General features: G+C 46.8%; 1 protein-coding gene across 8 annotated transcripts in view; it reads left to right on the top strand.

Annotated features, from left to right (window-relative positions):
- Nucleotides 1–14,038, top strand: part of syne1b (spectrin repeat containing, nuclear envelope 1b) — a 478,102-nt gene that overhangs the window by 397,927 nt on the left and 66,137 nt on the right. For all 8 annotated transcript variants that reach the window (XM_067989374.1, XM_067989378.1, XM_067989371.1 and 5 more), the window contains 2 exons: nt 8,239–8,401; nt 9,848–10,035. In XM_067989374.1, the coding sequence (XP_067845475.1) occupies nt 8,239–8,401; nt 9,848–10,035 (351 nt within the window). The remainder of the gene's footprint in view (nt 1–8,238; nt 8,402–9,847; nt 10,036–14,038) is intronic.

Here is a 14,038-nt window from a genome sequence, read left to right as displayed (position 1 = left end):
AGAAAACACACAACAGCAACAACAATTCATATAGCGCCTTTAATGTAGTAAAACATCCCAAGGCGCTTCACAGGAGCGTTATTGGGCAAAGTTTGACACCGAGCCACAAAAGGTGATATTAGGACAGGTGACCAAAAGCTTGGTCAAAGAGGTATGTTTTAAGGAGCGACTTAAAGGAGGAGAGAGAGGCGGAGAGGTTTAAGGAATGAATCCCAGAGCTTAGGGCTATGGAAATCGGCGATGTGCAAGAGGCCAGAATTGGAGGAGCATAGAGATTTCGGAGGGTTGTTGGGCTGGAGGAGGTTACAGAGACGGGGATGTGCGAGGGAATTGAATACAAAGGATGAGAATTTTAAAATTGAGTCGTTGCAGGACTGGGAGCCGATGTAGGTCAGCAAGCACAGGGGTGATGGGTGTACGGGACATGGTGCGAGTTAGGATACGGGCAGCAGACCATACCATCCACACCAGGGCTCTGTGCTGGTACACGGCATGGTATCAGCCAGTGTAGCCCCACCTGTTTCCCTGTTCACACTTTGGAGGTCGGGGGGTCTTGGTTCATACTAATCTGCAAAATGTTCTCTGGACTCACTGGGGGTAATTTGTTTTTTAACGACAGTGTAAAATGGCCGATATCGGCTCGAGCACTCGTTAAACACCTCTCCCCGTTTTCTATTGATTGCAACAGAAACAAAATTGGCGAGAGGTGTTTAAGGGGCGGTGGAGCCGATATCGTCCATTTCACACCATCGTCCAGAGTCAAAATGACCCTCAGAGTGGGGGGTCTCCCAGGGGGGTGATGTGTGCACTCTCTATCGAACAGACAAGCTCTATTTACCTGAGTTTATCAGCGGCTCGGTGTGGAAACTCTCGAGCATTGCAATGGGTCTCGCTCAAATCAGAGATCTGGCCCAGCAGGAAAGAAGTCCATAAACGAAGATAAAGCTGTGGAGTAAAACTTAGAGCTGAAATCAGTATCTGATGGGGATTTTGTTTTCTGTTGTCCCAGTTCTTGGCAAAATGTACTGAGTCCAGTGACTCTCCAGCTAGGATTGCCTTGGGAAAGAAAAATGACCCGATAGTGAGTGCGCAGTTAATAATGTAGGAAAGGCTCTGCTTTATAAGAAATCGGTCCTTCTGCTATGCTAGGAGGGAAGTGCTGTAGGGGAAAGAGCGAGAGAGAGACAGCTGCTGATTGCTTACTGCTTGTGATTTTCCTTGCTGGCCTCCACGCATCCCAGTGGAGAGACGTCATAGGTTAGGAATAGTTCAGAGTGTTTGCCTGTTATTACTGAAGCGAGGCACCAGATACTTTCTAAGTTAAAGTCAGCTCTGAACTCTTAATGCTGGGGTGCCCAGGTGCTGGAGAATTGGGTCTGGCGGGCACAGATTGAGTGTCCCCATTTGGAAGGAGCCGCGCACTTGCCCTTGTTGGCCTGACGCTCCAGGAATGTGAGCCCAGCGATACATGCCGATGAGCGTAAGTTTTTATTTAGAAACCTGAACACTTGTCGCTCCGTGCTGCCAGTTGTCAGGCCCGGCTCTAGTAACATTTGTTAGAGAGTGACGATTGGCGAGTGATTTGCTGATCGCTGCCTGTTGTGCGAGAGTGTTGGCGTGCACTGTACTAGAGTTCCTCAGGCCCTTTTTGCAGGAGGTGATCTCCTTTCTCCTCGTCGCTGCAGTTCTTCTGGTAGAAGCAATGGCTGAGTGCTGCGATGCGGACCTTGAGCTCCCCGACTGTCACTGTGATGTTACCAGGCAGGTCTTTGCTTCTTCTCTTCCCATTCCGTCGCTTTCTGCTGTTGCATGCTTGGTTAGAGACCCATTGCGCCGTTGACCCCACAGATGTTTGCATGCCTTGGTTGCGTCAGCGGTGCACTCTCTGCATCGTGTTTATTTGTTGCTGTTTCTTCAGCATTTCCCGCTGCTGTTTAAAAGAGCAAATTTTAAAAATCTGATTACACATCCTGTACAAAGCCAAGTGCCACACTTCTTAGTTTGGAGAATAGAACAAAGGGGCAGCAGACTCTCAATAAATCAGCGCAGGCTAGGTTACAATCTGTCAGCTGTCAGCACACAGAATTGCTGTAACTTAATTTAATGAGGAATTTCTCAGCGAGGTGCAGAGAAACAGTGTGTTCTGAACTGTCATGGTCTGTACTTGCAGAGTAGGCAGTATGGCTATCTGCTCAGGATATCCCTTCTTTACAGACAGACTCCACTTTACTGATACCATCCGAATGGGAAGTTTATATCTAATTAGCTTGGGTAAGTATTTAAAATATGGCTAAAACACTGGATTAACAACTTAACCCTTTACCTTCATCAGAAAGTAAAACTGCTTTAAGTGCAACAACATTTTGATGCAAGAGTTTTCTGACTAGGAACAAGACGGGACTTTTCGTTAATTTTAAGCCAAACTCAAACAAATGTAAAATTAAGTTTTTCCAGTCTTAAAGATCTGTTTTGACCTGTGCAGGTTTCTGATCCGCAGTTGTGAGCCCTTTAATAAATAACAGATGTTCAAAGCAATAGGACAGCCGATGGAGCAACATGTCAGCAAGGGATCTATAAATCTCACTGGAGATACGAAGGTTTTGGCTAGAGACTGGCCTGGCAGTCTTGAAATGCTGGTTTAGTTGTAAACCTAACCACCCCACCGCCGCCCCCATCTCCCCCTAGCTTCTGCCTTTCTATCCCCCAGTGCCGTTAGTCACTGTGTTTAGTTTGACAGTCTTGTGCAGTTGCTGGTTACTGTTGGTGCGCACACCGTCTCATTCATTTATATCCTCTTCCTCACCTCACCTCAGTTTGCTGCAGTTTCACTTGTGGCTTTTATCATGTCTGACTAACTTGATTGAGTACTTTGACGAAGTAACGAGAGGGTTGATGAAGGTAGTGTAGTAGATGTTGTGTATATGGACTTTCAAAAGGCATTTGATAAAGTGCCACGTAACAGACTTATTCAGAAAATAGAAGCACATGGGATTAAAGGGATGGTGGTAACTTGGGTACTTAATTGGCTAAGGGATAGGAGGCAGAGAGTAGTGGTGAACGGATGTTTTTCTGACTGGAGAGAAGTATGCAGTGAGGTCCCCCGGGGGTCGGTATTAGGACCATTGCTTTTCTTGTTCCATATAAAGGACCTGGGCTTGGGTATAGGGAGTATAATTTCTAAGTTTGCAGATGATACAAAACTTGGCAATATAGTAAATAGTGAGGAGGATAGTAGCGGACTTCAGGAGGACATAAACAGACTGGTGAAATGGGCAGACACTTGGCAGACGCAATTTAATGCGGATAAGTGTGAAGTGATGCACTTTGGGAGGAACAACACAGAAAGGCAGGATAATCTAAATGGCACTATTTTGAGGGAGATGCAAGAGCAGAGGGACCTAGGGGTGCTTATTCACAAATCTTTGAAGGTGGCAGGGCAAGTTGATAAGGTGGTTAAGAAAGCGTATGGGATATTTGGCTTTGTAAATAGGGGGATTGAATACAAAAACAAGGACGACCTTTACAAATCACTGGTTAGGCCTCAGCTGGAGTATTGTGGATAATTCTGGGAACCACACTTTAGGAAGGATGTCAAGCCCTAGGAGAGGGTACAGAGGAGGTTTACCAGGATGATACCAGGGATGAGGGACTTCAGTTATATGGAGAGATTGGAGAAGCTGGGATTGTTTTCCTTAGAGCAGAGAAGGTTAAGGGGAGACCTAATAGAGGTATTCAAAATTCTGAGGGGTTTTGATAGAGCAAGTAGGGAGAAACTGTTTCCTCTGGCAAGTGGGTCGGTAACCAGAGGTCATAGATTTAAAATAATTGGCAGAAGAACTAGATGGGAAATGAGGAGAATTTTTTTCACACAGAGGGTTGTTAAGATCTGGAATGCACTATCTCAAAGGATGGTGGAAGCAGATTCCATAGGAACTTTCAAAAGGTAATTGGATGTGTACTTAAAGAGGGCTAATTTGCAGGGTTATGGGGAAAAAGCTGGTGAGTAGGACTAAATTGGACAGCTCTTTCAAAGAGCCGGCACAGGCCAAATGGTCTCTGTCAATGCCATAATGCTCTATGATTCTATGACTTCTTTTCTGGTAGGCTTGCGGATTTAAGAACAAACAAGAGAGAGCAAGAGTATGAAACTGTCTAAACTGCTGTGTAGCCTGGTTGCAGATCATGAGTTACTTGAATTTGTTTATTAATTATGCTCGTTACATGTTTTTTAAAATAATGCTGACCTCTACACATATCCATTTGAAATCTTTACTGTTTTGCTTTTCTTGTTTGTTGTAGCAGTTTGTTGAGAAAGGAGCTTTAAAATCTTGAATTCATTGCCGTTTGGTTGTAATTTTGGTTAGATGCCAGGTAGCTTGTGGTAAGTAGCTGGAACGATCCATGAAAGCTTGATTTCATTCAGGACAGTCTCGACCATGCCAGGTTTAGATCAGCACAGACTTTGGCACATACTGGTTGGTTTAAAAAGAAAGAAGAAGGAACTTGCATTGATATAGCAACTTTTACAACCTCAGAATGTTCCAAAGTGCTTTACTGCCAACGAAGTACATTTGTAGTGTAGGAAACGCAGCAGCCAATTTGCTCACAGCAAGGTCCCACAAACAGCAATGAGATAAATCACCAGATAATCTGTTTTAGTGATGTTGGTTGAGGGATAAATATTAGCCAGGACACCGGAAGAACTCCTTTGCTCTTCTTCGACTAGTGCCCTAGGTTCTTTTACTTCTACCTGAAAGGGCAGATAGGGCCTCAGTTTAACATCTCATCCGAAAGACGGCACCTCCGACAGTGCAGCACACCCTCAGTACTTCACTGGGAGTGTCCACCTGGATTCAGAGGCGAGAGTGTTACCCACCGAGCCACGGCTGACACCAGTTTAGGTAATAATAACTTGAAAATTTTCAAAGCATGGTGTGGCTTCAAAAAATCTGGAGCTGGGGGGATAAAAATCAGCCCTGAACACAAATTTGCAAAGCAGCAGATTCCACTCTGCCGGAGGTATCTGGGACATCTCGCAGTTTACATTGATGACACACTGGCTAACCTTTCATAAGGCAGTTCAGAATAAAGCTTTAACAGCTGGTATTGTGGGAGTTCTTCAGTCTGATGGAGGCATTCCTCGTAAGTACAGTAAGCTATAATTAATGCACAAATGAAAGAATAATATTAAGCCATTAGCACCACACTACGGGTACACGTTCCTTCCTAAGCCAGTGCTTGAGAGGGCACCAGTTAAGTGATAAATTATACGTATGATTAATTTGTGATTTTTCTCTTTGAATTAAGAAGCGAGATTTTAAAATATTTCATGTAGAAAAATATGACCTGAGGCTAGGACTGTCCCAGTACACTAGCATTAGAATCCTAGAATCTTAGACTCTTACAGCACAGAAGGAGGCCATTCGAGCAATCGTGCCTGTGCCGGCTCTTTGAAAGAGCCATCCAATTAGTCCCACTCCTCTGGTCTTTCACCGTAGCCCTGCAATTTTCTCCCTTTCAAGTTGAAAGGTGTTGTAATGGAGCTAGCTCTGGGTGTTAATGGATCCTCACTCCAACCATTCCACATGATCATTACAGTCTGAGATATTTTTGACTAAAAAAGGTTAAAATAGGTGACTTTTTACAGTTTTATGCACTGTCAAATAAATATTCAGCCAGCTAAAAAAAATTGTCATATTCTATATTTTGAATTTCTATTTTGCATGTAGTTTGTCCAAGAGTTCTCTTTAAATTGTTAGATTAACTGAGCTGTCTTGTTGGTTTGGCACATGCAATCCTGCAGTTTTTGTTACATGCATGAATCTCCCCCTCCCCCCAACCCTATCTCTTTCCCTCCCCTCTTCAACCTCCCTCCCTTCCCTCTTCAACCTCCCACTCTCCCTCTCTTCCTCCCTCCCTCAATTCATCCCCTCTCCCTCTCCCTCCCTTCATCACTCACTCACTCACTCACTCACAAAAGAACATAAGAAATAGGAGTAGGAGTAGGCCATACGGCCTTTCGAGCCTGCTCCGCCATTCAATAAGATCGTGGCTGATCTTCGACCTCAACTCCACTTTCCCGCCCGATCCCCATATCCCTCTTCATCCCTCCCTCACTTCATCACTCACTCACTCACTCACTTCCTCCTTCACTTCCTCCCTACTTTCCTCATTCCTTCCCTTCATCCCTCACTCCTACTCTCCCTCCCTCCCTCACAACCTCCCAACCTCACTCCCTCCCTCACATCCTCCCTCCCTCACTCCCTCTGGTGATTTGAACAGCATGACTTGTTTCGGTTGAGACAGTATACAACACCATCCTGAGGGGAAGGGCAATTTGTTGCCTTCAGGCTCCTTCTGACTGTTTTAATCTCTTTCACAATAATGCCTACCCCTTTTTGGGAAACTTAGGTGCTTGTGTTGGCAACCAGCTCTCATCCATTCACTGTAAGCGGGATACCTTTTACTTGGAACCACGCAGATGTGGTGTTTGACTTCCTCACTCGCAGTGACTCATTTGACTTGACCGTGACCTTTTGTAGGCCATTGTAAAAAGTCTACAGTATATGCAAAGAATAAAAAATCTCAGCACCTCGCTCAATGCAGTGCAGTACTGAGCTCCAGTCTAGAGCTGTGTGAAGCCAGTAATTGAGCAGTGAGGGTTTCTGCACTTCACTAATTTATGTTCTCTACCTCCTTCCCCTCTTACCAAGTGAAACTAAGCCATGAGGGTGGGAGTGAGGGTGGGAGTGAGGAATGAAGGGAGGGAATGAGGAAAGAAGGGAGGAAGTGAAGGAGGAAGTGAGTGAGTGAGTGATGAAGTGAGGGAGGGATGAAGAGGGATATGGGGATCGGGCGGGAAAGTGGAGTTGAGGTCGAAGATCAACCATGATCTTATTGAATGGCGGAGCAGACTTGAGGGGCCATATGGCCTCCTCCTACTCTTAAGCAGACTATTTCAGCATGGAGGGCATGACAGCCCAGCCTGATCTTGCCCTCTGCTGACTTTACACACGTGCCCTTTCCAGCTTGGATGAACTACTGATAGTTTCTTTCTCTCATCCCAGTCCTGGGGCAGTGATGCCAATTGTAGCCCTCCCCCCACCCCCTCGCCCCTCCCGTTGCCCTGGTTAATGGCAGCGATTCCCAATGTAATGTTTTGTGTTGGCAATGGTTCGCAATGGCAGCATTTTGTAATGCAACATTTCCCAGTGCCGACGTTTCCTGATGCAGTGCTTCCCGATGCAGTGCTTCCTGATGCAGTGCTTCCCGATGCAGCGTTCCCCGGTAGCACTGCTTCATTCCCTTGTGCCAATTTGAAGCAATTTTAAGGAGGAATTTTCTCAACGCACACCTGGTACTGAGCTTTACCCACCTGGTACGAAGCCTCGCCCACCTGGGGTGGAGCCTTGCCCACCTGATGCGTCCTCTCTAATTTTCTGTTCATTTACTTTAATGGGGAAAGGACGATACCATTTCCCAGATGTGTGCTCACACTGGATGAATCTCCGCACATTGGGAAATCTTACCTTAAAGAACAGGAACATGTCCAATGCTAAGTTGACTCATCCAACATGGGTTCATTTAAAATACAATGAGGCAATCTTTCAACCAGTCAGAATACACTCTGGGAACTGCCTAGGAACATAGGAACAGAATAGGTGCAGCCATTCAGCCCCTCGAGCCTGTTCCGTCATTCAATCAGATCATGACTGATCTGTACCTCAACTCCATTTACCCGCCTTGGTTTCATATCTCTTAATACCCTTACCCAACATAAATCTATCGATTTCCGTTTTGAAAGTTCCAATTGATCCCCAGCATCCACAGACTTTTGGGGGAGAGAATTCTATATTTCCACTACCCTTTGTGTACAAAAAGTGTTTCCTGATTTCACTCCTCAAAGGCCCCGCTCTAATTTTAAGATTGTGTCCCCTTGTTCTGGATTCCCCCACCAGAGGAAATAGTTTCTATCTACCCTGTCAAATCATCTTAAACACCTCAATTCAATCACCCCTCAACCTTCTAAACTCAAGGGAATACAAGCCTAGTCTATGCAACTCTCCTCATAATTTAACCCTCTGAGCCCTGGTATCATTCTGGTGAATCTGCGCTGTACCCCCTCCAAGGCCATTATGTCCTTCCTGAGGTGTGGAGCCCAAAACTGAATGGAGTTCTGAGCGATTTAAAGCCAGTGTTGATTCGACTGAATATTTCTCACCTTCTCTTCCATTTCAGAGTTAAGAAGCTGAAGGAGACACTGGTTGCCGTGCAGCAGCTTGACAAGAATATGAGCAGCTTGCGATCGTGGCTTGCCCAGATTGAAACCGATCTATCGAGACCAATTGTCTACGATGCCTGTGATTCTCATGAAATACAACAGAAGCTCACGGAGCAACAGGTAAACAAACATCTAGCACTCGCTACTCTGGACTATCACCAGAGAAGGGGAATCAGCATGAGCTCAATAGTAGCAGCCTCATCTCTGAGTCAGAGGGTCGTGGGTTCAAGCCCCACTCTAGAGACTTGAACACATAATCCAGGCTGACACTCACAGTGCAGTACTGAGGGAGTGCTGCACTGCTGGAGGTGCCATCTTTTGGATGAGATATTAAACTGAGGCCTCTGTGCCCTCTCAGGTGGACACAGCACTATTCGAAGAAAAGCAGGGGAGTTCTCCCCAGTGTCCTGGCCAATATTTATCCCTCAGCCAGCACCTAAAACAAATTATCTTGTCATTATCACATTGCTGTTCGTAGTATTTTTTTTATTAATTCTTGGGATGTGGGCATCACTGGCAAGGCCAGCATTTATTACCCATCCCTAATTGCCCTTGAGAAGGTGGTAGTGAGCCACCTTCTTGAACCACTGCAATCCGTGTGGTGAAGATTCTCCCACAGTGCTGTTAGGTAGGGCGTTCCAGGATTTTGACCCAGCAACGATGAAGGAACGGCGATATATTTCCATGTCAGGACGGTACGTGACTTGGAGGGGAACGTGCAGATGGTGGTATTCCCATGCACCTGCTGCCCTTGTCCTTCTAAATGGTAGAGGTTGCGGGTTTGGGAGGTGCTGTCGAAGAAGCTTTAGTGAGTTGCTGCAGTGCATTTTGTAGATGGTACACACTGCAGCCACGGTGCGCTGGTGATGGAGGGAGTGAATGTTTAAGCTGGTAGATGGGGTGCCAATTAAGCGGGCTGCTTTGTCCTGGATGGTGCTGAGCTTCTTGAGTGTTGTTGGAGCTGCACTCATCCAGGCAAATGAAGAGTATTCCATCACACTCCAGACTTGTGCCTTGTAGATGGTGGAAATGCTTAGGGGAGTCAGGAGGTGAGTCACTCATTGCCGAATACCCAGCATCTGATCTGCTCTTGTAACCACAGTATTTATATGGCTGGTCCAGTTTAGATTCTGATCAATGCTGATCCCCAGGATGTTGATGGTGGGGGATTCAGCGATGGTAATGCTGTTGAATGTCAATGTACCTTGCTGTGTGCAATTTGGGGGCTGCATCTCCTACATTACAACAGTGACTACACTTCAAAAGTTATTTATTGGTTGTAAAGTGTTTTGGGACGTCCTGAGATTTTCTTTTCTTTCTCTCTCTATTTCTTTCTTTCTCGCCCTCTCGTTCTTTTGCTCTCTCTCTTTCTTTCTCTCTCTCTCTCTTTCTTTTTGCGAAGGTAGGAGAATTAGAGTGCAGAACACCCCAGTGTTGGGCGCCCAACCTCTCGGGGAATGAAGGGCCACAAAGCGACACAAAGCCTACAATTCATCCTGAACGGTTGCGAGGTGAATTGGGCTTTCCTCCAATACCACCTTTAACACTGTGTCTTTGTACTTGCAGGAGTTGCAGCGGGACATTGAGAAGCATAGTACGGGCGTGGCCTCCGTCCTCAACCTTTGTGAAGTTCTGCTCCACGATTGCGATGCCTGTGCCACTGAGACGGAGTGCGATTCAATCCAGCAGGCCACGCGCAACCTGGACCGCAGGTGGAGGAACATCTGCGCCATGTCCATGGAAAGGAGGCTCAAGTAAGGGATCTTGTTTCATGCTAGTGGGAGGTGATGTGAAGTGTACAAGATTTTAATGACAGACGAGCAGCTTTCAGAAGAATAGCTTTCGGGAATGAGTAATTCCAAGGGGCGGCCATAGGACCATGCAACACGTGCAGTTGACCCTGTGCAGAGCTTCCGACCCCATATGCTCGCCATCATCAAGGCTGCCTATTTCCACCTCCGTAACATCGACCGTCTCCGCCCCTGCTGTCAGCCCATCTGCTCCTGAAACCCTTATGTCTCGGTTACCTCCAGACTCGACTATTCCAATGCTCTCTCTCTGGCCTCCCATCCTCACCCACTCCATGAACTTGAGCTCATTCAAAACTCTGCTGCCTGTATCCTAACTCGCTCCAAGTCCCATTCACCCATCACCCCTGTGCTCGCTGACCTACATTGGGTCCTGGTCCAGCAATGCCTCAAATTTAAAATTATCATCCTAATATTAAAACCCCTCCAGGGCCTCGCCCCTCCCTATCTCTGTAACCTCCTTCAGCCCTATAACCCTCTGAGATCTCTGCGCTCCTCCAATCCTGGCCTCTTGCGCATCCCCCCACTTCCTTCGCCCCACCATTGGTAGCCGTGCCTTCAGTCGTCTAGGCCTTAAGCTCTGGTATTCCCTCCCTAAACCTCTCCACCTCTCTCTCCTCCTTTAAGACCCTCCTTAAAACCTACCTCTTCGACCAAACTTTTGGTCACCCATCCCAATATCTTCTTTGGCTCGGCGTACAATTTTGTTCGATAACTCTCCTGTGAAGCGCCTTGAGACGTTTTCCTACGTTAAAGGCACGATATAAATTCACATTGTTGTTGTACGGGACCCCGAGCGGAGCCAGTGATAAGTTTAAAGATCTCAACTTTATCGATGTAGGGGCCTCAAACCCAACCTTTGCAGGAAGCCCCCACAAGACAAACGTCACCCCCCCATGGAGTTCCGTGCTTTGTGTTCAGCAGTACCCGAGCGCTGAAGGTTTTAACGTTGGGATAGCTGCAATAACTTAACGGTTTTAAATTTTTACAAGCAACCTGTATTGGCCAGCCACTGCTATCCGACTGTGCTGCCTGGAATGTGTCCTTGTGCTATACCAGATCAAGAGGGGATTATAGTGGAGTCCTGGTGTATTGAATGTACCAAAGTTTTGGTCTGGTTCCTACAATAAAATTATAATTAAATTTAATATACAGCAAGTACCTGCATTTATATAGCACCTTTAACGTAGTAAACATCCCAGGTGTTTCACAGAAGCAAGAAAGGACATTGCATGGTAGTTAGAGGAGGTGATTGAAGGCATGGCCAAAGAGGTAGGTCTTGAGGAAGGAAGGGGAAAGATAGCAAGACAGAGGGCCAGCTTTCCGGAGTGTGGGGCCAAGGTGGGAGGGGAATTCAAAAAGTCGGAGAGTGGGGGGTACACACTGGCATATCGGACTGGGAGAGCTTGCAGAATAAATCCCCAGTGTACTGAAGTAATTCTGTGATCCCGCTCAGCCTAGCCCGGCCCCATTCTCCTGAACTCTCTAACTGGTTCCCTGCTGTCCCACATTATGCTTAGAACTGGCCCAATTAACCTGCTATAAATTCTCTAGTAGCCTGCTGTGTAACTGCCCAGGGCAAGACTGCCACTCTGCTCTCTCCAACTCCCCATTAGCACAAGGTAGTCAGGACTCTGGACAGTCACAGTCATCTGTGCATGGAAGTTTATGTGCAGGATGAGGCCGAATGAGAACAGACGACCAGAGGAATCGGAGCGGAGGGGGCAGAGAGTCTAGCTGCAGGTTTGAGTTACCAATTTAGGGGAGTCGCTCATTGCAGGGGCTTAGTGGGCAAAGAGGGATGAGATTTCAGCAAGGAAATTGCTGTGGGTTTCGGAGGGCGGGGGTGGACCTTGAAAGGCGAGGACATTCTGTAGCAGGACCTCAGAATGAGTCATGTTTGTGTTAGGCCCATAGTATTGATGTACTTGTCCAGGGTGAGGTCATCAATGTAGTGGGCTTTGCCTGTGAGGAGTGGTCATTGTGTGGGATGATATGAAGCGTACAGATCACCATGGGGGATCAGGGTTGTGGGTGGAGGGGCGGGGTAGTAGAAATTGGGATGGGACAAAGATTGGGGCAACCCTCGGAGACTGGTGTTTGGGATGTGCACTGGGAGATGGGAGTGGAACAATCCGAATGGCTGCTCTTGGGAGAGCCAGCGGCAGTGGCTCCAGCAGAGGGCGCCAGGTGCCAGGCTGGATGATGGAAGCAATGGGTTGGTCAAGCAAGGATTCAAAACTGGAGCAGTACCTGAATACAAGATCGGTGAGGGAGTTAACTGAAGAGGTTTGAGAAGGACATAGTGCGACAAGACAGAGAGGAGAATGAGAGAAACCAAGACCGGGCAGAGATGGGAGATAGGAAGTAGTTAATCGAGGGCAGAGAGTATGGGGCTTGAGGCCAATATAGACACAAAAGGCGAAGTATGATTCTAGATGTTAAGAACATAAGAAATAGGAGCAGGAGTAGGCCATAAGGCCCCTCGAGCCTGCTCTGCCATTCAGTCAGATCATGGTTGATCTTCGACCTCAACTCCACTTTCCCGCTCGATCCCCATATCCCTTGATTCCCTTAGAGTCCAAAAATCTATCCATCTCAGCCTTGAATATATTCAATGACTCAGCATCCACAGCTCTCTGGGGTAGAGAATTCCAAAGATTCACAACCCTCTGCATGAAGAAATTCCTCCTCATCTCAGTGTTGAATGGCCGCCCCCTTATCCTGCGACTATGCCCCTAGTTCTAGACTCTCTAGTCAGGGGAAACAATCTCTCAGCATCTATCCTGACAAGCCCCCTCATAATCTTATATGTTTCAATGAGATCACCTCTCATTCTTCTAAACTCCAGAGAGTATAGGCCCATTCTACTCAACCTCTCTTCATAGGACAACCCTCTCATCCCAGGAATTAATCTAGTGAACCTTCGTTGCACCGCCTCCAAGGCAAGTATATCCTTCCCTAGATAAGGAGACCAAAACTGTATGCAGTACTCCAGGCGAGGTCTCACTAAAGCCCTGTAAAAATGTTCTCGCAGTGAAAGCAAAGGCAAAATCCTCTCTGGTTCAGCATTCTTTCACTATAGCGTGTTGTACAACTGACACACAACTAACACAATACAACACAACAATGGAATAGTGCGGGCCCACTGTATTTGAATGCATTGGAGGTTCTTCAAAGCGAGCAAGGGCAATTGATGATAGAATTTGTAACACACTAGGAGGCCATTCTGCCTATCATCCGTTAAAATATTTTATTACCATGTAGAACCATCAGTAAAAATGCACTAGCGTATTATTCACAGTCAGAAGGCTGCAATTTCCAACCCCTTTTTGTTTTGGTGGGTGTGGGATGGATGAGGCCAGAAAATTGTTCAGGAACCACTCCACCATGTTCTGACAACCACCCCCACCGCCCCGCCACTTTCCGAACAGCAGACCTATCTGAGGGCATTTTCCCCATCCGTTGGGCCTTGGTACCCAACGTTTAAAGGTTGGCAAAGGAACAAAGAAGATGGGCCCCTGGAAAGGTTTTCCAAGCGGGTAGATCTTTTCTACTCTGAGGCTGTTGGCATTCCGTGGCTTAACCACTACTGATTCCTACTCTGATTCCGGCAGGACTCTCCAGCAGCGTGCCCGCCTCTGGCATGCAAATGGCCTCCGGGCCAGAAAATCAGCCGGGAGTGGAGGCGCAGTGGGCACAAGATGCCCTGGCCCCTCGGAAATGTGCCTCGGTCAGAAAATCCGGGTTCCAGAGTTTAACTGAACTCCCATCCTTTTTAAACTCGCCCGTCCTAGGCTCTGATCTGCTTGTCTGAAGTAACGCAAGTACACTAGGGTATGGTAGTGTAGTGGTTATGTTACTGGACTAATAATTTGGGGACTGTGAGTTCAAATCCCACCCTGGTAGCTTAAGAATTTGAACTTAGTTTTTAAAATAAAACTATCTG

This window comes from Heptranchias perlo, chromosome 8, assembly GCF_035084215.1.
Source record: "Heptranchias perlo isolate sHepPer1 chromosome 8, sHepPer1.hap1, whole genome shotgun sequence".
Classification (NCBI taxonomy): Eukaryota; Metazoa; Chordata; class Chondrichthyes; order Hexanchiformes; family Hexanchidae; genus Heptranchias; species Heptranchias perlo.
This window is presented reverse-complemented; position numbering and strand designations above follow the sequence as displayed.